General features: G+C 42.0%; 1 protein-coding gene across 3 annotated transcripts in view; it reads right to left on the reverse strand.

Annotated features, from left to right (window-relative positions):
• GPD1L (glycerol-3-phosphate dehydrogenase 1 like) overlaps positions 1-25733 on the reverse strand; it is a 35218-nt gene that overhangs the window by 6474 nt on the left and 3011 nt on the right. For all 3 annotated transcript variants that reach the window (XM_052797464.1, XM_052797451.1, XM_052797458.1), the window contains exons 2-6: positions 22854-23031; positions 21336-21476; positions 10662-10800; positions 9382-9494; positions 309-542 (exon numbers count right to left, since the gene is read on the reverse strand). In XM_052797464.1, coding sequence (XP_052653424.1) covers positions 309-542; positions 9382-9494; positions 10662-10800; positions 21336-21476; positions 22854-22961 — 735 coding nt within the window. In that variant the 5' untranslated portion in view covers positions 22962-23031. The remainder of the gene's footprint in view (positions 1-308; positions 543-9381; positions 9495-10661; positions 10801-21335; positions 21477-22853; positions 23032-25733) is intronic.

Consider the following 25733-nt stretch of genomic DNA (forward strand, 5'->3'; position numbering starts at 1 on the left):
TTTTTCCTTTCTCAAAAGCAACCTTGAGTGAGCATATATAATATTCTCCTATATTCTTGTTTGTAAATATTCTCCTTCTTAAATCTGCATCTCCCAACATCTTATCTCTCCAGTTTGTTTTTTTTAATCAGCCTTCCTTCTTAACACCTTTACACTCATTGTAGCCTTGTAACACTCTCAAAAATGACAGGAAAGAGAAGGGTACTCACTCAGTACAGCTAGCATGTCTCAGATAACTGTACTATTACTCCAACAAACCAGGAGTTCTAGTACTTGCAACAATGGATTTCACCCAGGGAATAAGGTACCTTTCCGGTTTTAACGAATGCTTCTGCTACACGTCGATTCCGGCCACCGTAACATGTTGTGATGAGATCAGCAACTCCACAGCTCTCCAGGAAAGTGGCAGTAGACACCTGCCCTTTGCAAAAAATTCTGGCAAACGCAATCATCTCCATTAGGCCAAGGCGAATAACAGCAGCTTTGGTATTGTCACCGCAGCAAAGGCCATCACAGAATCCAGCTCCTACTGCTACTATATTCTAATGAGAAGAGAAAAAACAAATGGGAAATGAGTCAATTATTGCTTACAGAATCCTAGGAGACACCAAAAGACAGAGTGCAGATGCCCTTAAGAACTGCAAACACATTACGAGTGTAAGACTAGGTTGTTGGTTTGGGTTTTTTTGGTTTTTTGGTTTTGGGATTTTGAGGTCTATGGGATAACCTTTAAAAAAAAAAAAAAAAAAGATGACAAGCCTTACATTACTAAGTATTTCCAATGATAAAAACATAGTTAAAGCTCTGGAACAAGTTGCCCCAGAGGCTGTGGAGCTGTTATTATTGACTATCTTTAAGAACAAACAGGTTACACTACACCCAAACAAGGTTTTATCTAGATTGAGCTGTTCCTGCCCTGAGGTAGGGGTAAAGTTAGACTAGACATCCCACAGTCCCTTTATCCATTTATTTTCTTTATGATTAAATACTGAATGTAAGAAACATTTATTGACTTCAATGCTGATATGCTAAGGGACCAAATTCAGCCAAGCTAGTAGTATTCAGCCCTTTCAAGTATGCAGAGTTCCTATAACAGTAATAGTTAATCAAGGATTCCCAGAAGGTTCATTACACAGGAAGACCTTTCCTAAGCAAAAAATGTTGCGGGGTTTTTTTTTCCTTAGACCTGGTGACAGCCTTCTACAAAGAATGTGCTGTTTCTTCATGAACAATCAGCCATACAGTCCCTTCTCTGGTTTACAAACATAGAGATTAGTTGAGAGACGTTTGAGTGATGTGAGTATAAAAGCTATTTTCTGGCCTGGGACTCAGCAACTAGCCATGGTTAGTTTGCCCCTACCAAAAAAAACCCCCAATCGCTACCAAAAACCTAAACACTCCAAAAAAGTTAGCATTCTGATGTACTGATAAAGCAAACAAGGAAGCAATAGATGTAGTAATACTTTTTTGCATGCAACAATAGCAGCAGTGACTGCAACAGAAACCACAGGAGAACCAACATTACGGCACCTAATGTAGCACCCGATGCAGGGGAAAAAACCAAACCACCAAACCAACTTTAACTGTTGGTTAAGAAACAGCAACAGTCAGAAGCTGCTAATGAAAGCAATAAGCTGATTAACTGCCAGTTTTGTTTTGCTTTTTGGACTGTAAGAACCAAAAACTGCAGGCAGCTCCAGTGCTATGTGGCCAGTCATGGCTACATGACTCTGAATCAAATGAGGTCAAAGGATGACTCATTGCTTTTTGAGCAGCTAGCTGAGGTCTAAAGGTGACCTTAAAAATTGCAGACAGATATCTCAACATCAGACCTGAAGCAGCAAAAGATGATCAGACTTTTAAAGCTGGTACTTCAGATCACTTTGGCTTAAATCTTGGCTGTGGTGATTCAGTCAAGGTATGTTTTTATCAGATGCCTCTCCCAGAGCAACCTCCAATATTTATTCATTTGGTGGCAAAACAAGAGGAAGTCAAACAGGTGTTTAAGAAGTTTTCAGATGGGATAATCCATTTAAATGGAATTTACACATACATGAAGTCTGCAAGTGTTTAGCGCTCAGCTGAAAACTAAAACGTTTTTGAACAACCTCCGGGCTTTTTCCGTATACTTCTTGAACACTCCAATACTAAAGCTTCCCCTTCCCTCCAACTTTGCCTGCTTTGACTTTCCACTTCAAAGGAGCTTACCTGATCATAATTTACAGTATGATTTGGCCTATGGTATTCTGTTGTCTACTTCTACCTTTTGCAATGTTTCTCTTCGGAGCAACAGAAATAATGTTTTAAGCAAGTCATACCAAGACTAGTTACTTCTGAGGAAATGTCATAGGGAAGAAGGGAAGTTGTGAGTCTAACTCTGAAACAGTAAGCTCCTCGTTTGTACAATGTCCCCATTGTATGTTCCTACACATAGTTTGCAAATAATGAGGAAACAAGACAACTGATTATGCTCTAGAACACACAGCCATGCCTAGGAGACTGTTATAATCTGGTCTGCATAACCCTCAGGCCACAACTATGAATTTACAAGGTCTACCATCTGGTTTCATTTAAGTCCGTGAAGAATCTATGACAACTCTCTCATGTCTAATACACTGCAGAGAACTGAATTATACCACACTGAAAGTTACACCTTACTGAAAGACAAGCCACTCCTTTTTAAAACAAAACAACAAAAAAATCTCACAAAACTTGAGACTGAGTTATCTTTCAGTCCAAAACAAGACCAAAACAGGCAGCTTTGTACTTGAAATCTCTGGGTGCAGGCACTAAGCTGAGTTTGTTTCAGGAAGATGCATAAGCAAAACACAAATTAGCACACAAGAGCCTAACGGCACTAGCAGTATAGTAATCCTCTGAGAAGCAGACTGGGGGGCGAGAATCATGTATCTATCTGGCAAAAACATCTTTCTGTATCTGATATGGTTGATCCTGAACACTGCCACTGCCAAAGCCTACACCTGAAGTTACAAGAGTTCCTGCAAATGCAATGGGCATACATTTGTGCAACAGGAGAGAGCCCATGTTTCCATGAGCTCAAAGACTGACTGTATTTGCGTACACAACATGGGGGTCTGAGAGCCCAATAAGCAAGGACAACTTTAGCCTACAGACAAACCTGTTGTTCCAAATGTTCAAAAATACTGTCACAACAACCCCAAAATGACTGCAACACAATGGTCCTCTTGGCCTGAGGAATTCAGAGCTCTCAAAACCACTTCACACCTGAGCAAACACATTTCCCCCATCTTGGCATTAACAGCTTTTTACATTAAAGCACGCATCCTGTAAGCAAGATGCACAGGGCGTTTTTATATTGCATATGGTTTTAAACTACTAAAATACTTTGCACTAACAGGTGAGTCTTTAGCTGGTCTGGTATCCAGAAGCTGGTGTTACTCCTAGTCCTAGTTATTCTAGAACATGAAAAAGGACTGGATTCAGTTATTTTATCACCGGGATAGTGAAGCTACGCTCCAGAAAAGAAATGTTGATGCCAGGCAGTGCTCACAGTATGTGTCAGAACAAATGAGAAAAAGTGTCTTTTACTTGCACATGACCTGCTGCAAACATGCCAGAGGTCACAAATGCAAGGTCAATAGATGACCAAGAAACCAAGGCTAACAAGTCTGCAGACTTTGCTGACAGATTGTTTTCTTACACAGTCAGTGCTCAGAAATATCCAATTTACAGTCCTACTCTGTTTACAGTAAGTTTGTGGAGTGCTCATAAAGACAGCTTCAGAGGCCATTTCTGAGGCAACCATTACCTCTCCATAATTAAATGGATCATTAGAGAACTAAGCAGAAATGTTAATTCACCTGGGATGTCCAGACTTCCTTGAGGTACTGTCACAGCTCAGCACAGCCTGCTTTCCCTCCTGCTTACACATGAACTTGGAGAAGCTCCTTGCTTCACATCATGGCTGAGAGAGGTCCAATGAAGACTCAACAAATCAAAGACTGTATCAGCAGGACTGTCAGAGAGGTTAAGCATAAACTGCTTGCTTGCTCCTGGCAAACTTGAATGGAAATAATGGATTTCATTTCCACTTAATCTCAGGAAAGAGTAATTACCACAATCAACTTCTACAGTACCTAGACTGACTATCCAACAGTGACTGCCATAAACACACTTTGCAAGACCACCTTTCTAAGTAATAATGCTGGGTTACATAACCTGGTAAATAATAAATCATCGTTATACTTCTTACTTCTTTGCTTAAGGCTAAGCTGGAGCCATAAGATTTAGAGATGGGCCTGAAGCAACCTGAAAGGCAACCACAGCTGCTGCTCCTTCTCCTTCCTACAGTAACTGTCACATCTGTCTTGATCCTTGGCTGCTGCCACTTGAAGGTTTTTAACTCTCCAGATCCCTGAACATATACATCAGGCAGCTGGAGCATGGCCATTTTGCCATATCCAGAGATTAGATTCTCACTTCTCCTTCCCTCACACTCACACCCCCGCCACCACTGCACTGGGTACGTCATTCCAGTACAGTTTACACGCCAGAATGCAGCTACCAATGTCTATCTATATTGCCTCTCAAGTATGCTGCTAGGTTCATACACCAGCTCAGCCCTGCCTCACATCTGTGCTGTTTAATTGTAAGACCACACACTGGCACAGGCACTAAGGACTCTAAGGACACCTCAGAGGTGACAACCTTGGGTCTGTGCTACTCTGCAGTATCACATCCATCAGCAACTAGGAGCACATCCATATGTATGCATAGCTGCACGTACTACTCTGACCGTGGTGTCATAACCTTTAAGCACTTCCTAGAAAGGCCCCTTCATCATCTGGCAAATGGCAGCTGGAACTTGTAGGTGGCCTTGGGTCAGGCTGCCTGTAAAGCCAACTGGACACCTTGAAACTGAACTATCTAAATTTGAAGTTTGTTTATTTCTGACCTCTATCCTTAGAAAAGGTCAACAAATAAATGTGAAATGTGCTTCAGTCCTCAGAAGAAAAAAATCCTGATTGAGAAGAACAAGCCAAGCACTTTTTGTTCCTACAGCCAACAAGTTACTGTAGACAGCTGCTCTTCCCCAGTATCATCAGATTTTGTAAACTGACTGCCATTGCCTATTCAGCCAGTCTTCAAGCTGACACAAGACTGCAGTTTCACTGTGCTGATTTCTATACTTCAGCCCATTGTCACAAAAAATAAATAGAGTAAATGAAGTGGATATTCAATATATATATGCATATATATATGTATATGTACATAAATAGCAATCAAGCACATGTTCTTTCATGATCACCCAGCTGCAATACCTATTATTACAGTCTGAATGCAAATATGTATCAAAAACCAGATTTCAAACCTAAAATTATCATTATTGTAAGGGAAAGCTGTGCTCAGAGCACTCTCTGTTACCCTTCTGTATTTTTTCCCAACCTTTAGGCAAGCATCCACATTGAAAATCCTCCCTCCTTACAAAGGCTTGCAGAAATAAAGTGCAAGGTTAAGTATAGACTTTTAACAAGATCTAGTCTATTATGCCAGAAATACCAGAAAAGCCTCCTTTTCCAAGCTGGTATTTATAGAAAAATGCAGAAACTGGGAGAATATACTACTTCTCATAGTGTACTATTTCTCATCCTTTAAATGCCAATACAGGAGTTGCTTTTACTATTTCCACATCCAAAAAGACAGTCTGGACTAGCATGTGTGCCTGCTTACTTCTGTCCTCTAAGCCATACTTTGCAGTGATGCTGCTGACATTTTGAATTGGCACTGCTATAGAAAGACAGTAGAACCTCTCTTTTTATACCTGTCTCTCCACACAACACGACACTGTCATCTTCTGAAATAGGAATTTCCTCCTTTCAGAAGGTTAAATAATGCTAATTTTTACTATTTTTTCATGAAGTAACTTTCCAAGTTTAATAAAGTAACTGTCAGCTGACAGAAGCTACACTTTAGGTCTTTCCCTAAAAACAATCACATGAAAAGATGCTTATTTTTCATATTTTTATTACAAAGATTATCAGATTAATCATAAAAAAGCAAAGTGCTTGTTGTTACCCTCAGCAAACAATTCTCCTAATAATAAGAATGTACAACTTCTAAGAAAAAAAGCTCAGGTTTACATTTCACTACTCACATCTGAGCTTTTCATTTTGCTTTGAACAGGCAATAAAAACATACCCATCTGTTTAATTTTAGCTTCTTCATTTTCTTTCAGAGGCATACATGTTCCCAATGCATTAACAAAATTTTGCAATGTTTGAGTTAAAAACAGCTCAGGAAATTATTTACATGCTGTCAGTACAAATTTAGGATTAAACTAGAAAGGGTTTAAAATTAAAAATTACTTCTAAAAATATGATTTTAATTAAATTTTCATTGAGATTAAGGAAGAGTTATATGTTTAAAAAACATCATCTATATTAGTATGACTCATCTATGCCACTTTATACCAGTTCATGCCTTTTAATCAGGCAAGAAATCCATAGTATTTTTAAACAAGTTAATCTATCCTTAATTTGCTTTTTGTTTAGAGCTCATACCATGCATTTCTTTGGAAGTCTCAACTCAGTTAACAAAATATACTGCAATCAAAACCAAATGACCAGAGCACACAGAATATATACAGCTTTCTAGAAATGCAACTATAGAGTTCAGTCTGCAGGATATATGATGAATAATGAAGCAGGAGGGAAGAACAAAACAGAGCTACAAAGAAAATAAGGAAGTTTCACCTCAGCATCTTTCCAGGTCAAGAACAACAATTTATTTAAATTCTTCTGCACTTCCAAAGAGATACTGGTATCTTGCCTGACTTGGACCTTTACAGTGGAGTTTGAGTGTCTGCTGACTAGCTGCTCAGTTTGATGGGTACACTCATCTCTAGCGCCCTTTCACGAGATTTATCTGGAATAAAAATTACCTGGGACAGAACTCCTCTATCAAGCAAGAATTTAAGCTAGTGTATTGTGTCTGGCTGAGATGGAGTTAATACTCCCCATAGCAGCCCTCACAGCACTGTGCTCTGCATCAGTAGCTAGAAAGGTGTTGATAACACACCAGTGTTTTGGCTACTGCTGAGCAGTGGTGGCACAGCATCAAGGCTGTCTCTCCAACATTTTTGCCCCCCCCTCAATGGCAGGCTGGGGCAGGGCGAGATCTCAGGAGGGGACATAACCAGGACAGCTGACCTAAACTAACCAAACAGATATTCCATACCATATGACGTCAGCTCAGATATAAAAGCTAAGTAAAGGGAGACGGAAGGGGGGCATTTTTGTCTTCCGGAGCAACCACTACGCGTACTGAAGCCCTGCTTCCCAGGAAGTGGCTAGACATCACCTGCTGATGGGAAGTAGAGAATAATATCATTTGTTTTTCTTTGCTTTCGCACGTGACCTTGGCTTTCAGTTTATTAAACTGTCCTTATCTTGACCCACGAGCCTTTTGTTATATTTTCTCCCCCCTGTCCAGCTGAGAAGGGGGAGTGATAGAGCGGCTTTGGTGGGCACCTGGCATCCAGCCAGGGTCAACCCACTACAGCTAGCTAGAAAACTTCAGGCTGAGCAGAGTTCAAAGAAAAATAAATCTGTAAAACTTTTTGACTAATTTCATGGGTCTATACACAGGGATTTTTCTCCTGCTAACCTCCCACATCACCACAGCATTTTAAAGCAATGGCTGTGGAGCAAAATTATGAGCTCCACAATCTTGAGAAACTGCTATAAACACAGTAACTCCAAAGCATGTTACACCAAAGTGTATCCCATTAGCCCAATGCACAGACCCATGGCCTCCACCTTCTCAGGACTTCCAGTATGACAGCTCTCAAGACAAAATTATCAAGAAAACCAGTGTGCCAAAAATTATGTTATTATAGCTACCAATCTACTTCCCGCTGAGCAGGAATCAGAACTCCTTAGCTTAAAGGCATCATTCATTGGCGTGGTAGCTTTGCAAGTGAATGGTGTAGTTTACAAATAATTTCAACAGAGAAAACAAAGCAATACAAAATAATTATCCAAAACATAAAAAATAAAAAAGCAAGCCAAATTACCTACTAAACCACTACACCCATTGGATCACCTATCTTCCATGATAGACATCAGATAACTACAGTACTATTGGTGTCCTGGTTTCAGCTGGGATAGAGTTAACTGTCTTCCTAGTAGCTGGTACAGTGCTATGTTTTGAGTTCAGTATGTGAAGAATGTTGATAACACTGATGTTTTCAGTTGTTGCTCAGTAGTGTTTAGACTAATGTCAAGGATTTTTCAGCTTCTCATGCCCAGCCAGTGAGAAAGCTGGAGGGGCACAAGAAGTTGGCACAGGACACAGCCAGGGCACCTGACCCAAACTGGCCAACGGGGTATTCCATACCATGTGACGTCCCATCCAGTTTAGGAACGGGGAAGTGGGAGGGGGCAGGGATTCACCGCTCGGGGACTGGCTGGGTGTCGGTCGGCGGGTGGTGAGCAATTGCACTGTGCATCATTTGTACATTCCAATCCTTTCATTATTGCTGTTGTCATTTTATTAGTGTTATCATTATCATTATTAGTTTCTTCTTTTCTGTTCTATTAAACCGTTCTTATCTCAACCCACGGGTTTTGCTTCTTTTCCCGATTTTCTCCCCCATCCCACTGAGTGGGGGGGAGTGAGTGAGCGGCTGCGTGGTGTTTAGTTGCTGGCTGGGGTTAAACCACGACAATTGGCCAGGGTGCCAAGCAACTAATGCCTTCCTTTCACAAATGGCCTGTAAATTAACCTGAAAAAAATAGCATTAAGAGTATGTTTAAGCTAGCCTTTGCTTCCTGTCAACATCAATTTTGTTACCAAAAAAAATTCCAGATGAGTAACTGTCCAAAATAACTTTTTTCCTATTCAGGTCATTTCTGTATGTGGTTATCCACATGAACCTTATGCAGCGTATGTCCACAAAATACAAAACATAAGAATGCTCACATTGTGTAAGTCAATGAAGAAGGGAACAGTTTTGCCAACAGACACAAAGGATTAATGCCAACTTCTTTCTCCCTTTCTTTTTGTGAACACACTGTTGCAAAAAGAAAAAGGGATCTAAGATGGATTTAGAAATATGCTGACCAGTTAGATGAAATCAACACTTGTTTCATGACTGTGTGTAAGCTACATGAAAGGTGTAGAAAGAGAACTTGGGAGATGGTGAGACAAGAGTCTAAAAGCCAACTCTCAGAACATGCTGCTCCCTAAGTTCCCATCTGGTTCTTCCAGAAATGTTATGTAGCAGTTTTATATACTACATAAAGCACAATAAACTTAATTCTTTAAATGAAAATACCCTCTTTCTTCTACAAGGATCACTGTTCCATCTGTGTACCAACAGCAGCCTGTTAATCTTACCTTCAGAGCACCACAAAGCTCAACCGTATCTGCATCATCTACTACAGTTATTCGGAAGTTTGGAGTCTGCAGGAGTTCTTTGAAAAGAAGGCCATTTTCCAAGATTTTGCTGCCTGTTGAGAGACAGAAAGGAAGGCTAAAAAATTAATAATTTATTTGGGTGTTATTTAGCCTTTTCTGTGCAAGCCAAAATACTTAAAAGCAGAGATATGGTTGTTCTATATTCATCCTAAACAGACTCCTGTTTTAAGTGACTACAGACATGTCTTCATTGCACTTAAAAAGCTCTGCACTGAGTTACTCTGGACTTCTTCATAATTCATTGTGTGCTCAGCAACAGATTCTAAATAACAATTCCATTAATTCTCTACACTCTTTTTTTGATTATTCTCTTTAAAAAGAACAGTTAATAATAAAACAAAGGTGAATTAAAAATATAGCAGGTGCAATTCTACCAATTATTTTAAGGCCTGCATTCCAGAAGAATACCCACTGATAAATGCTTGTCAAGGAAGTTTTATTAATTGAGCATGCTGCCACTGACATATGTTTCTAAGCACTAAGAGGCAATTCAGCCATTCAAAAATAAGTTCAATGCAAAAGCTGTTAATGAGAGTTTACAAAGCTAAAAATGCACAAAACTGTAAACATTAACACTGAAAAAATAACATGAACTCTGTGCTATTACGTATGACTACCTGTATGTGTATACACACACACGACTATCTAGACACTGTGAAATCCAAGACGAGGCACATTTTTGTGCTGCAAAGGTGTGCAGACATCAACACAGAACTAAAACCATGTCTGGCTTTTGGGGGAACTAATTATTTTGAGAAATTAAAATAAGATATTATTACCTTAAAAAAACCCACAACCCAAACATGCATAAAGGTACTGTCTGTGACCATAACACCTGAGCTGGAGTACAGAATATATAATCATTTATCCATATAAAGTCATACAGACCCAAGAAAAATCTTAAGCACAGTAATGAAATAAAGCAGTTTGTTATGTGGAGGGTGACAGAAAGCATCCTTAGTATTTCACCTGCTAAAGTCACAACCCTAGTGAGACTAGGTAAAATCACACTCCTCCCTCTCCCCCTATTCCTGGTATTGTCCTAGTACTTTTGGAAGTATAAACATTCTAGGAAATTCAACATTAGAATAAAAAGAACCCAACAGTTTCTGATAAAAAATGATAAAATTTGAGCTATTTGGCGTGCAACTGTGAGGACAGGAGCATGTTTTAAACATTCTTATTACTTGGAACAGTACCTATTGTGGTTTCACAGAATTTCTCTGCTGCCACCTCATTGGCAATGTTAGCTCCCATCAGCACACTGATGTCTATTCCCATCTTCTCTCGAATAATGTCAGAGATCAGTTTGAGTCCCTCCGGGCCTTCATCTATTCCCTGCAGCCAACATTAAATGGAATTACTAAAAAGTCATTCATTAGATACAGTAGAGAAGCACATCACAATTAGTCTTGTTCACGGGTGAGAAGTGCAAGTAGGCCTATTCAGATAGAGACTAGAGATGACAGACTTGCTACTGGTAAAACTTCTGCTGTTGTTGTGACCTCTCCAAGCACTTGTCTTTTCATAGAAGGTAGCACCTAAAGAATTAGGACTAAACTCTAGGTGATGGTAACAGTTTTTATTCCATGCTCAAAGACCTGATTCTAAGAAGTGCTGAATATTCAGCTGTCGTGGTTTCAGCCCAGCCGGTAACAAAGGACCACGCAGCCGCTCGCTCACTCCTCCCGCCCCCCTCCGGTGGGATAGGGAGGAGACGGAGGAGAGAAAAGAAAAAAAAACAACTGGAACCTCGAGGGTCGAGATAAGGGCAGTTTACTGGGACAACACAAAAAAAAAGGTTACAACAACAACAACGGTACTAATGAAAGAATATACAAAACGAGTGATGCACAGTGCAACTGCTCACCACCCGGAACCCGACGCTCGGCCACCGAAAGTCGAGAGACCTCCCCCCCGGCCCGCTCCCCATTTATATACTGAGCATGATGTCACATGGTATGGAATAGCTCCTTGGCTAGTTCAGGTCAGCTGCCCTGGCTATGACCCCCACCTCCCAGGTTCCTGTAAAAATTAACTCTATCCCAGCTGAACCCAGGACATTATCCACCCCTTATTCTATACCATCTACATCATGCCCAGATCTTACATTTTCCAATCAACTACTACCACTTTCCTTGTCATATATATATATATATATATGTATATGGACACCCCCCCACACACACACAAATAGTATTCCCTTAGTCGATGGGCTATCCCTCCAATGTGTCCATCAATTTTATTTAGTCCATGACTTTGGGGCTCCATCTGTTGTAACAGTTCTTCAGGGTAAGAGAGATGGTGTGAGGTGTTAGGTTGTTGTATGCTGCCTCTGGAACTTGTGGCTGGTACATTTGGTGCAACCCACACCCTTGGCCTGCAGGTCGAAGAGGCTGATCTTGAGGAAGTTGCTGGGCGCCAGTTCAAGTTCTATCACTGTTGTACTTGGCTCAGTTTCAAAGTCCACCCCTCAGTCATTTGGGTAATTCTTACAGTAATACCCTTGATATGGCATATAGACACTATAGATACAATGACATACATTGGCAGGTTATTTAGCAGTTAAATATCATACAGCCTAATTCACTGGCTATTCTCTCCCAAAACCAAACCTCCCTGAGGTACACATCGAACTTCCCCATCCCTCTGCATCACCCACCAGGTGTACCCAGATCCCTGAGCAAAAACAACCCCTTGGATGGGTTTGTCTCTGCTTGAGGGGGGACTGACCCAGACTGTCTTTCCTAACATACTCCTCATGCGCACTACAGGGACTTTATCCCATTCTACAGTATGTGGAAGTCTTGGTTGGGCGGGGCCAGCCCGATTGGCAGATCCTCTAGTATTAACTAACCAGGTGGCTTTTGTTAAATGTGTATCCCAATGTTTGAAGGTTCCACCCCCCATTGCTCTCAATGTAGTCTTTAACAGTCCATTGTATCGTTCGATTTTTCCGGAGGCTGGTGCGTGATAAGGGATGTGATATACCCACTCAATGCCATGTTCTTTGGCCCAGGTGTCTATGAGGTTGTTTTGGAAGTGAGTCCCGTTTCCGACTCGATTCTTTCTGGGGTGCCGTGTCACCATAAAACTTTCTCTTCAAGGCCCAGGATAGTGTTCTGGGCAGTGGCGTGGGACACAGGATATGTTTCCAGCCATCCAGTGGTTGCTTCCACCATTGTAAGCACATGGCACTTGTGGGTTCGTGGGAGTGTGATATAGTCAATCTGCCAGGCCTCCCACTGTTTATATTTCAGCCATCGCCCTCCATGCAACAGGGGTTTTAGCCGCTTGGCTTGCTTAATTGCAGCACATGTTTCACATTCACGGATAACCTGTGCGATAGTGTCCATGGTCAAGTCCACCCCTCGATCACGAGCCCATCTATATGTTGCATCTCTTCCCTGATGCCCACAGGTATCATGGGCCCACTGAGCCATAAATAGCTCACCCCTACGTTGCCAGTCCAGGTCCACCTGAGACACTTCAATCTTGGCGGCCTGATGTGCCTGCTGGTTGTTTTGATGTTCTTCAGTGGCCCGACTCTTGGGTACATGAGCATCTACGTGACATACTTTTACCACTAGCTTCTCTATCCAAACAGCAATATCTTGCCACAGTGCAGCCGCCCAGATGGGTTTACCTCTGCGCTGCCAGTTGCTCTTCTTCCATTGCTGTAGCCACCCCCATAGGGCATTTGCCACCATCCATGAGTCAGTATAGAGATAGAGCACTGGCCACTTCTCTCTTTCAGCAATGTCTAACGCTAGCTGGATGGCTTTCACCTCTGCAAACTGACTCGATTCACCTTCTCCTTCAGCAGTTTCTGCGACTAGTCATGTAGGACTCCATACAGCAGCCTTCCACCTCCAATGCTTTCCCACAATGCGACAGGACCCATCAGTGAACAGGGCATATTGCCTCTCATTTTCTGGCAGTTTATTATACAGCGGGGCCTCTTCAGCACGTGCCACCTCCTCCTCTGGCGACATTCCAAAATCTTTGCCTTCTGGCCAGTCCGTGATCACTTCCACAATTCCTGGGCGACTGGGGTTTCCTATGCGAGCTCGTTGTGTGATCAGTGCGGCCCACTTACTCCACGTGGCATCAGTTGCATGATGTGTAGAGACCCTCCCTTTGAACATCCAGCCCAGCACTGGCAGTCGGGGTGCTAAGAGGAGCTGTGTTTCAGTACCAACCACTTCTGAGGCGGCTCGAACTCCTTCATATGCTGCCAATATCTCTTTTTCAGTTGGGAGTATAGCGAGCCTCAGATCCTCTGTATCCCCGACTCCAAAACCCCAGGGGTCGGCCTCGGGTCTCCCCAGGTGCTTTCTGCCAGAGGCTCCAGGTAGGGCCATTCTCCCCAGCTGCAGTATAGAGCGCATTTTTAACATCTTGTCCTGCCCGGACTGGCCCAAGAGCTACTGCATGAACAATCTCCCGCTTAATTTGTTCAAAGGCTTGTCGTTGCTCAGGCCCCCATTTAAAATCGTTCTTCTTTCGGGTCACTTGGTAGAGAGGACTTACAATTTGACTGTAATTTGGAATATGCATTCTCCAAAAGCCCACAACACCTAACAAAGCCTGTGTTTCCTTTTTATTAGTCGGCAGGGACACAGCTGCTATTTTGTTGATCACATCCATGGGGATGTGACGACGCCCATCTTGCCATTTTACTCCTAAGAACTGGATCTCCTGTGCAGGTCCCTTGACCTTACTTTCTTTTATGGCAAAACCAGCCTTCAAAAGGATTTGGATTATTTTCTTCCCTTTCTCAAAAACTTCTTCTGCTGTGTTGCCCCATACGATGATGTCATCAATGTATTGCAGGTGCCCTGGAGCTTCACCTTTTTCCAGTGCAGCCTGGATCAGTCCATGGCAAATAGTGGGCCTGTGTTTCCACCCCTGGGGCAGTCGATTCCAGGTGTACTGGACACCCCTCCAAGTGAAAGCAAACTGTGGCCTGCACTCCACTGCCAAAGGAATGGAGAAAAATGCATTAGCAATGTCAATTGTGGCATACCACTTAGCTGCCTTTGATTCCAGTTCATATTGAAGCTCTAACATATCTGGCACAGCAGCGCTCAGCGGTGGCGTGACTTCATTCAGCCCACAATAATCTACTGTTAGTCTCCATTCCCCACTAGATTTCCGCACGGGCCATATGGGACTATTAAAGGGTGAGTGAGTCTTGCTGATCACTCCTTGGCTCTCCAATTGGCAAATCAGCTTATGGATGGGGATCAGGGAGTCTCGGTTGGTGCGATATTGCCGCCGGTGCACCGTCGTGGTAGCAATTGCCACCTGTTGTTCTTCAACCTTCAGCAACCCCACAACCGAAGGGTCTTGAGAGAGACCAGGCAGGGTAGACAGCTGTTCAATCTCCTCCGTCTCCAGTGCAGCTATACCAAAGGCCCAACGGTACCCTTTTGGGTCCTTGAAATACCCCCTCCTGAGATAATCTATACCAAGGATGCACGGGGCCTCTGGGCCAGTTGCAATGGGGTGTTTATGCCACTCATTCCCGGTTAGACTCATTTCAGCTTCCAATACGGTTAGCTCTTGGGATCCCCCTGTCACACCAGAGATACAGATGGGTTCTGCCCCTTTATAACTTGATGGCATTAGGGTGCATTGTGCACCAGTGTCTACTAGAGCCTTATATTCCTGTGGGTCTGATGTGCCAGGCCATCGAATCCACACTGTCCAGTAGACTCGGTTGTCCCTCTCCTTCACCTGGCTGGAGGCAGGGCCCCTCTAATCCTGGTTAGAATATCCGTCACTCACTTTTCGCACACGTGAATCAGAAGTCCCTTCAAGAGGATCAGAAATGGGATCAGCCCATCCACTGCGTCTGGGGGACTGCTCACGGGAAACTGGAGCAGCAGCTTTCCAAGAAGAATCCTCTTTTCTGGTTGCTTTTTCTCGCAACTCCCGTACCCGTGCATCCAGGACTGAGGTAGGTTTTCCATCCCACTTCCTCATGTCCTCTCCATGGTCACGCAGGTGAAACCACAGGTTAGCCCGTCGTGTGTACTTTCTCTCTCCTCTCTCTTGGGCAGAGGAGTGCTTACTCCCAATAGCTGCAATGCGGGCCTGCACAGGTGGGGAGGAGGACATATCCACTTTGAATTGCTGGAACTCTCGGGACAATTCCTCTACAGCCGAGACACAGGCCCGTAGGGAGGAAGAGAGACTTCCTTCGTATTGCCGGAGTTGGACAGCCAATTCATCCACCATTTGCCCATAGCCTTCTTTCCAGGACATTACTGCCAATGAGTTGGCATAGGTTGGTGGTGCACTTCGTAGAAACTTCCGCCACATCGGTTGTGTGCACTGGACTTCATCTGGATCTGTGGGTGACTGCGCATTTTCTGGATCATTATAAATCACCTCCAGCACGGCTAATTCCCTCAGGTACTGGATACCTCTCTCCATGGTGGTCCACTTGCCTTGGTGACATGTAACTTCATCTTTGAAGGGGTATCTTTCCTTTACACCTAACAGAAGTCGCCTCCAGAGGCTGAGGACTTGCGTTTGTCTCCCAATCGCCTTGTCGATGCCCCCTTCCCTAGACAGAGATCCCAACTGCTTGGCTTCCTTACCCTCTAATTCCCCACTACTAGCCCCATTATCCCAGCATCAGAGCAGCCAGGTAACAATGTGCTCACCTGGGTGGCGGCTAAAATCTTTTTGCATGTCACGCAACTCACTCAGGGATAGAGATCGGGTAATTATTTCAGGTTCTGCTTCTTCCTCCTGTTCTCGCAATGACCCTGGTTCATCTTCATCTCTCACTAAGCGAACTGATTTCTTTGTGTGTTTCTTCTTCTGTACAGGGGCGACTGATACTGGCATAGGTTGGTTCTCTGGTTTAGCTGCAGTATCTGTCACCGGGGTTGGGGTAGCCACGCTGCCTGTTGCTGGGGTAGGGGTAGCCATGGTGCCTGTTGTCGGGGTTGGGGTAGCCACGGTGCCTGTTGCCCTGTTTTCCATCTTTTCCCCCTTTTCCCCCTGAGGGTGCTGCCTAATATCAAGCAGTGTTTGGTAGAAACTTGCCAGGGCCCAGCACAGTGCAGTGACTTGTACGTCTTTGGAATAGCCACTGCATTTTTCTTTCAAATATTCTACCACTTCATGAGGGTTCTGTAGTTGTTCGGGAGTGAACTTCCAAGCCACTGGAGGTGAGAAGTTCTCTAGATACCTGCCCATATCCTCCCACATGCTGTGCCACCCATGAATATCCAGCTTTGGGGCAGATCTCTGGGTGGTACTCTTAAAGAGCCTTTTTGTAGCCCTAAACAAGACCTGAAACATATTCAGGAGGCATAGCACTAACAGCACAATGGCTTGCGCATCCCAAGGATATTCAGAATTCTCAAAAGCTGTTGTAATTAGTCGGAAGGAGAGAAGGGAGGCGAACGGATGGGGGGAAGTATCCCCCCCTAACTTCCCCATGGATTGGGTGTAATTACCAATAAAATCCAATAGAAGGTGCCCGAAGTATGGAAATGATATCACTCCTCATACAGATACCAGCTTAACCTCATGACCAGTGATGTAATCATTTCACAAGTCGACATTGCCCAGTACAGCAAAATGATAATCCCAATCACTCTCCCAAAGGTGAGAAACATAACTACAGGCAATACATAGAGCATATAAGAACTTACAAAACGCCACCATGTAAACAAATGAATCAACATTGTGACTAACATCTATTTATCTAATATAAGAAATGCGTATGACGAATTTGTTTCAACACGCTCTGGCCAGATCTGTCGTTATCTCAACCCTTCGTGCCCCACGTTGGGCGCCAAAAAGGACTGTCGTGGTTTCAGCCCAGCCGGTAACAAAGGACCACGCAGCCGCTCGCTCACTCCTCCCGCCCCCCTCCGGTGGGATAGGGAGGAGACGGAGGAGAGAAAAGAAAAAAAAACAACTGGAACCTCGAGGGTCGAGATAAGGGCAGTTTACTGGGACAACACAAAAAAAAAAGGTTACAACAACAACAACGGTACTAATGAAAGAATATACAAAACGAGTGATGCACAGTGCAACTGCTCACCACCCGGAACCCGACGCTCGGCCACCGAAAGTCGAGAGACCTCCCCCCCCCGGCCCGCTCCCCATTTATATACTGAGCATGATGTCACATGGTATGGAATAGCTCCTTGGCTAGTTCAGGTCGGCTGCCCCGGCTATGCCCCCCCACCTCCCAGGTTCCTGTAAAAATTAACTCTATCCCAGCTGAACCCAGGACATCAGCTTTGTTAGTTCAGAATCTCAGCTGCTTATTATCAGTGTATCCTTACTAAAACCAGTGAAGAATCACCAATCCATCAGTTGTGAATCAGGCCTGCACTTGGATTTGAAATTGCACCAAACCTCACAAAATGGCGTCCCAATACCTTGTTTTGTGAAGAGGTATCTGAACTGAAATACCAGAGACAGATCCCCTTGTGTATAATACCAACAACAGTTTACTAGTAGAAACCCAGTTTAATCATTTTGAATGCTGCTACAAATGGAACAGCTGTTCACAGATATGTAGAAAGCTGAACAACTGAGAATAATTTAACTTCTAAGGATATTTTTAATCTGTATTTATAACGCTCTCTTTACAAAGCGTGAAAGTAGGGGCAGAAATAGGACTTTAGAAGAGATCACCCCAGAGATTAATGCTGCAATGGAGAAGAGAGTCTGGTACCTGGAATTGCCTGAACCAAGAACTCCAAATGAGAGCACTTTCTTCTCACAAAGCCCTTTTCTTCTAGCCTGCTAAATGCAGACTCCTTTTGAGTTTTTAGAACAGGGACATGGCAGACAAGCTACTGAAATGGTCTTTCTTTCCCACAGTATACCACCTTTTATACAGTACTATTTTTTAATGTTGGGGATTTGGTACTTTCGGGGATTGGTAATTTTGAATTATGACTTAAAGGCAAAAGGGCAGTGTGATCCTCTACTACTTCCAGATACACATATACACACACACACACTTGTACGTTGCCAGTAGTGACATTTCAGGCAGGCAGTAATTTGCATTTCCACACATCAGAGGTGCTATTCCTTAAATAACATGGTGCAATCAAGAGACATGCAGAAATGCCTGTATAAAACCAGCCAATTAAACTAGTGCTTGCATTTCCGCATTATTTTTTCAATCTGTATCACTTAATGCACAGCTCTGCTTTCTCATCTTTAATGAGCCATACAGAAAGAATCTGAAAGCAAGCACACATGTACATGTTGTATTTTTCCCTCACAGTGTTAATAATGTCCCCACAAAACGACTGTAAGGCCCCTCCTCCTAAGTAGGCAATTAATAAACAAAAGCACGCACAGATTGCGAACAACTCCAAAAACGTGAACACAACAATTATTCATCCCAGTGAAAGGAGATCAGAGAGGTGTAGGTGCCGAATTCAGCTCCGCTATGAAACAGATGCAACTTCTGACAAAGTCAAGGAGAACTGCACCTGTTTCTTGTAGAGTTAAATCCAATACTGAATGACAGATGACAGGAGAAGAAGCAAACACATCTCCCTCCCTCCAAAACCAAGGCTCCAACATATGGGAATTTCCACGGGGTAGCAATGATCCCCAGGCAATGCAAGTCCAATTTGGTGGTCTTACTGCTTACATCCTAACATGCCTGCCAGAGCAGTCCCTGGGGCCTATATATAGGTAGGTGAAAATGAGATTGATGTTGAGGCTGCCTGAAGACTATTTTGAATGACCTCCACCTACTCTGCTTCCTGTGCTTGCTGCTGTACCGCATCGTAAGTTGTATACAGTTCCTCCCCCACACCTACACAATGATTTGTTAGGTTTTCATAGACATCAGTGATCAGAACTTAGGTAAAGCAACACAGCTGCAAATGTTTCAATGGGAATGCAGATCAATCAGCAGAAAAATGTCTTCATTTCCCAAAGACTCAGTTTTATTATCAGACATAGGCTCTGCTTGAAGATTAGACTGGCAAAAAAAAAAAGAAAAAAAAAGACTAAAAGATGACACACTGCTAACTTGCCAAGCAATTTAGAAAGAACAGAAACAAGACGTCCCACTAATGATATTTTGCAGAGCAGAACTGCACTTTTAACTGCCAAAGTTAACACAAGTCACTTTAATAGCATTAGTGTTGAGCATAATGAGACCACTAAAAATATGACTTTGGTGAAAACAGCATGCATAAAGAAGCTGCAGAAGTAGAGGAAAGAATGCATTCCTGCCTCTACTACTTAGTTTCATTGTTGTGTTAAATCTCTGCCCTTTCTTCTTAAATGATAATTTTAATGATGCACAAAAAATAAAAGCTAACATACTTTGCATTCTCCCGCAAAAAAATTAAGAGGCCTCACACTATTTCTTTCGAAAGACCGCTTACTGAAGCAGTGTCACAATGTGACAGTGGGAAGCTGCCTAGTAATCAACTCTGCTTTGCATGGCAAGTGTCACTATTTTACTTACACTACACTAAGTATGGGCTTTTTGCTTTCTTGGGTTTTTTTTTTGTTTGTTCAGGGTTTGGATTTTTTTTTTTTAAAGCTAAGTATCCCCTTCCCCCCCCCTTTTTTTTTTTAAACATAGCCATTAATCAACACTCCATTAAAGCACTGGTAATCAATACCCAGAGCAGTAATCCCATAGGCCCAGACTCTGACTTCAGATATGCTGACATAAATCCTCATTTACTCCACCAATTTCATTGGAGTTATTCCTATCACTAAGGACATGAGAACATAAATCACATTTAGCAAATTAAAGGAGAATAAACTTTAATCTTGAGCTTACAGAAGAAAGAAGCATAAATGGACAACTTCAAAGCAATAAACTTACCGGCATCTAGGACAGTTGTGTGGTTTTGATTCTATGCATTCAGCTCTTTTAACACTGCCTTATTTTATCCTTCTACAATATGAAAAGTTTTTCTACAAAATGCAGCAAGTACACCTGGAAGCATTACTTTTTCATACATCTCAGCAATACATCAGGTCAGCACTGACAAAACAATACAGATTTGATGGGCTTAGTTAGCCAAACTAAAGAGACAAGCTCGCAGTAAGTAGTGATGGGGGGGGGGGGTGTTCTTTTTGAGCACAGATCCATAAATGTATCATTTTCCAGAAATGACAGTGAACAAGGAAATGTGTGCTGAGAAAATGGCCTGCTTTCAACTAAGTACAAAGCAAGAACAAACCAGAATCTTCCAAACCTTGTGGCAATAGCTTATTCTTTGCAGATAAACACACGGGGCGGGGGGAAGAAGCTCATTCACATTTAAAAATTCTCCTGCCACCAAAACTACAAACACACCAGTGAAACACTTCCTGTACCTCTGGCCTCTCCTATTTCCTATGCTCAAACGGTCTTTTTGGGCCATGCTGAACAGACTCTCTTCTTGCAACGTAATACTTGACATGAACAAGAGCACTATCCTCTCAGTCACATGAAATTCTCTCAGCAGTTCTTAAAATGATCAACTCGGCGTGTGGGATGTGTGTTAACAATCAAAGCATTATGCTTGTGCTCTGTTCTTCATCTAATGATGCGTTTGGAAACAACAAATAAAAGATTGGAAAGCTTGGTGGTGCAAAACATATTCACTCCCTCTTTCTTTTCAAAAGTCTTATGAAAAGCCTCGTTTTCCTCTTCCTGCAAGCGCTAGCCTAAAATAAAACACTTCATAACAATCCACTAATGACCAAGACAAATTCCAGTCTTATATCTAGAAAGGTTTAATGGAACAATCAAGTGAATAATGCAAAGAGACTTTTCATATCAAAATATCAAGCCATCTTGTTTTAGAAGATTCCATGACACATTCCTGGTTATTATTAATGCATAGTATTTATTATACCTTTATGAGAGTTATACCAAGCGCTTTCTTGGGTACTCGTCCTGTGATTTCATCGCAGACTTTATGAATGAACTGATGAGGAATGACAAAAACCAGCAAGTCTGCATCCTGTACAGCTTCATTAAGGTTTGGGACAGCAACCTGTGTAGTTACAGGAGAGAAGGGCCACATAACTTCTTAAAATTAACACTACACACCAGTGTTATCTGATAAGTAAAAGCACATTTTGGTCTTACACTGAATGCTACAGACTACTGTGCTTCATCATGGAAAATAAGCAGTAACAAACTTCCCAGAAAAGCAGAGGAATTTAAGCTTTCAAATAAGTTGGTTTATGTCTTGAAAGGGGCATCTTCACAGCCACCAGCATGGTTAGTGCCACAAAAATTCAAAGTGTTCCATAACATTCAAACAAGTACTTTGAGTAAGAAAACATAAAATAAGAAGCTGCCTTCTCTTTGACAAAATAATATCATTTTTTATAAATCATTATAATTTAACAATATTATTATATATAATATGTAATATGATAATAATATTATCATATTATTATCAAGGAGCAGATCCTCCTGGAGACTATGCAAAGGCACATGGAAAATAACAAGGTGACTGGTGACAGCCAACATGGCTTCCCTAAGGGCAAATCGTGCCTGACAAATATGGTGGCCTACAACAGGGTTACAGCATTGGTGGATAAAGAAAGAGCAACAGACGCCATCTACCTGGACTTGTACAAAGCATTTGACTTGAATGAGCAGGTAGTGGACAGCAGAAACGCCACACTTGCTGAAGGGTAGGGAAATGGGATTTCAGTGTCATTGTTAAAGAGAAAACTGCAATGCATGGCGATTCATGTTTTTCCTGGCCAAAAACTCGACTGAACTGTCAGCTTCTGCAGCCTCTTCCTATAATTTTTTGGGGGCCAGAGTCACTACCGGCCCACCCACCATCATGTTACACCAACACAGAATAGATGTGGAGTCCCACTGTTTTGCCCTGGCAATGCCACATCTAATATGCTGATCTGACTGCACATAGTTGAAACACAACTGAGAATCAGATAAACTGCCAACGGCTTGCAGTTTGCTTGAGAAATACTCTAGTTCTCATCCTGTAATACTTTCTAAGAGTTTCAGAGTACTTGAAATCCCTTCAATTCTCACTGACCAGCCAGCTCCCTTCCAAAGTTGAGGCCAAAGTCTTTTTTTTAATGGGTATGGTCAGAGCTGTTAATCTAGCCCTCATTTTCACATTTGCTTCCTTATACAGAAGCTGAAGTAACATACAGACAATAATGAGACTGGGGGAAAAAAAAAAAGGGTACGGTGCGTTGGATTTACCTACCTGCATAACTGCATAATTTTACGTTCAAATCTCTGATCTCTCATCAGTAAAATAGCATGCAGTCTGAAATATTATAAACCCTAAAGGTGTTAACAAAACAAATTTCTACCTCCATTCACAGCATGAGTAATATTCCCTCTGCTCCATAACTAGAATTTAGCTTCTGAGCCTTACCACATTATCTGGCAGCTTGTATCCGGGGAGATATTTTACATTTTCATGTTCATTATTTATGATATCTGTCAGTTTTCGCCCATTAATATTCTCCTCGAAGACCCACATCTTCACTGTGGAAGCAAACTTCTGCAATTTTTTTACATTATTGCCTATTATTTTGGCAACCGCAGAACCCCTGCAGGGAAGAAAACAAATATTCTAAAAAAACTATGATTTTGCTCTAAAAGAAAGAGATTGTCTTTAAAATAAACAGTAATTCACAGGTTATTGGACCAGTTACTAAGTAGCATTTTTGATCTACTAAAACAAGTGGAAAAATACACCAGTCATTCACACCTGCTGCTTTCTCTCAAATACATCTAGAGTAGGTTGGACTGAAGCATTTACTGAAAACATGACTGCTTATTGCCTATCCAGTGAGAGTTTAGGTTACCGTATTTCCACAAATCAAACAGATTATATCTTCAAAGCAGTGGTAAAAGTGACATACTCAATTTTAAAAATGGATCATCTTCACCTTTAAGAAACAGGAAGCTTTCTTTGCTAAGATGACTGACCCATCAATTGCTGTACAATACAGGTATGCATTTAAAGCCAAGAAGCATTTATATCTTGTGTAAGTTATAAGCTTTATGGTTATGCTGCCAACCTCACAGAATTTAACTTTGCAACGGCATCCTCTGAATTTGCAGGCAGACAATTCCATTAGTTAGCCTCATTTTCTCCCCAAGAACAGCACACAGTGAAACCTGTAGGATGGTGATGAATTTTACTACTCAAATCTCTAAGCAACAATGAAATTAATCAGAATTACTGAAGCTACATACAAGAAGAGGAATAAATGTAACTTTCCCTTCCATTCCTAGCCTGAATGCTATATGGAAGAAAAAGATGTAATTTTATAAAAGCTGTTAACCTAACTTCCTTTCCTGGGACAAGAAGGCAGCTTCATAATGACTGATAACTTAGAAAACAGACAAAAAAGAAATTTAGAAAGATGTGATAAAAATACACAGAGTCACTGCTCTGAGGCTTACATGTGTGCATGTGTGGAAACTGCACACTTTATTAGCAGGTAAGAACACCTGAACTTTTCAAATCTAGTTATACTCACATACTCCCCTAAATTTATTATGGACATTGCTTGTAATAAACTCACAGCTGGCAACTAAACCAGGTAGATTCATTCTGCTTCAAGATCTTTTAATATGGCACAACTCATTGTGCTATATTAAAGATGTGTGCTATCACAGGCCTAAAGTCACTTTCTACGTAGTAGCAGAAAAAAATATAGTATCCTAAGTAAACCTTCTTCAGTTAAACCATAAAACTGTATGTCTTAAAAGACTGGAATTTGTTTCTCTAACAGCACTTCACACACTACAAATTCCCCTGGGTTCAGGAGGTGATACAGAAGCCACAGTTGTCAGGCATCTCTTATAAAGTTCATGTTCTAGATCTGCATGCACACAGTGTCTTCCACTGCAATGGTAGACAATTCACCAGCTCAACCCCCAAATTTCAGATCCACGGAAACAGTATGAATCACATTCAACACAACACAAGTATGTGTTCCTCAGAAAGTGCTTTGAGTTCCTTGAACAAAAGCACATTTACTACTGCAGATTTATATACAAAGTCTGGATCCTGGCAAATCACTGTCTTCAGTTTTGAACTTCACTACACATTCTGTGTGCTTAGGGTTGATAGAGAAAGACAGAAATAACTGATTCAGCAACTGACCGACTGGGATTTTCAAACAGTTTGCCAGCATAAAGTTTGGCAGCGTGTGCTACTTGAGAGAGACATTAATTCTATTAGTATTTAGCACTTAAATGCCTTAGCTGTCTTTTTCTCAGCCTTTGAATGTTGTACGAAAAAAGTGAAGATTTGCCTAGTCTTAGTTCCTGAATTTAGGAAGATTCTCCTGACTGGCTTCTCTGGTTCCTCATTTCCGGTCATGTCGCAACAACTGTTGCAGGACTGAATTAAGCAAGGTCAAACAACTGACACCCAGTCTAGGACTGCTCTATGCAAGGTGAAATATCAGCTCCCCACACCTGTTAATCCAACAAGCAAGCCTATATTCTCTTCTGTGCCCTAATACTCCTCAGTGTGTACTCTGAAATAATTTACTGGAATGTCTGGCTCGTCTTGTATGCTCCTAACACATCGCAAGGCAAAGGAATGGGAATTCTTGCCAATTTATTCCTAGCCATAACAGTTCTAGTGTGAGGAAGGTTGCAAGACTTGGTGCCTGCAGCAGCTCAGTTACACAAGAAAAAACATAGTGAAAGATCCCCTCATAAACCTTAACCCTGACATGCGCTGAGGGATGGTTAATGCTATTCAAGTAATACAAGGTAGTTGCACGCTAAAGAGCAGTTCTCTTCCTTGCAACGAATATCAAAGGTACACCCAAGTACAATCACATACACTTATTTAACACCTCTGAAAAACTGTATCTGATGCTCACTGAGCAAGACCACCCACTTTGTCTCCTGCCCTTTACTGTTACAGTGTATCACAGTTGGTCTGCTTTCCCCTCATCACTTTAAAAGTAAAGCACAAAACCCAGAAACTCCTGAACTTGCCCTGATACCAGCATCAGTGGAGGTCACAACATGCAAGTGCAAACAATATCATTAACGCTAGCTCTACCACTTGTCCCTGTAAAATCACCTCAGTTAAGCCACAAGTTTTACCTCCCATTTTTCTACAGCAAGTTCATAGCCATATGAACCCCTCTGTTCTGGTAACTTCCCATCTCTTACTGAACTCTACAGTTTCTGTTCAAGTTGGGCAATCAGATTAATTAACAACTGGTTCTAGTAAAACAGACAGGGATAAATTCCGGCCATGCACACCTTGTTCACC

The sequence above is a fragment of the Harpia harpyja genome, chromosome 1, assembly GCF_026419915.1.
Source record: "Harpia harpyja isolate bHarHar1 chromosome 1, bHarHar1 primary haplotype, whole genome shotgun sequence".
NCBI lineage: Eukaryota > Metazoa > Chordata > Aves > Accipitriformes > Accipitridae > Harpia > Harpia harpyja.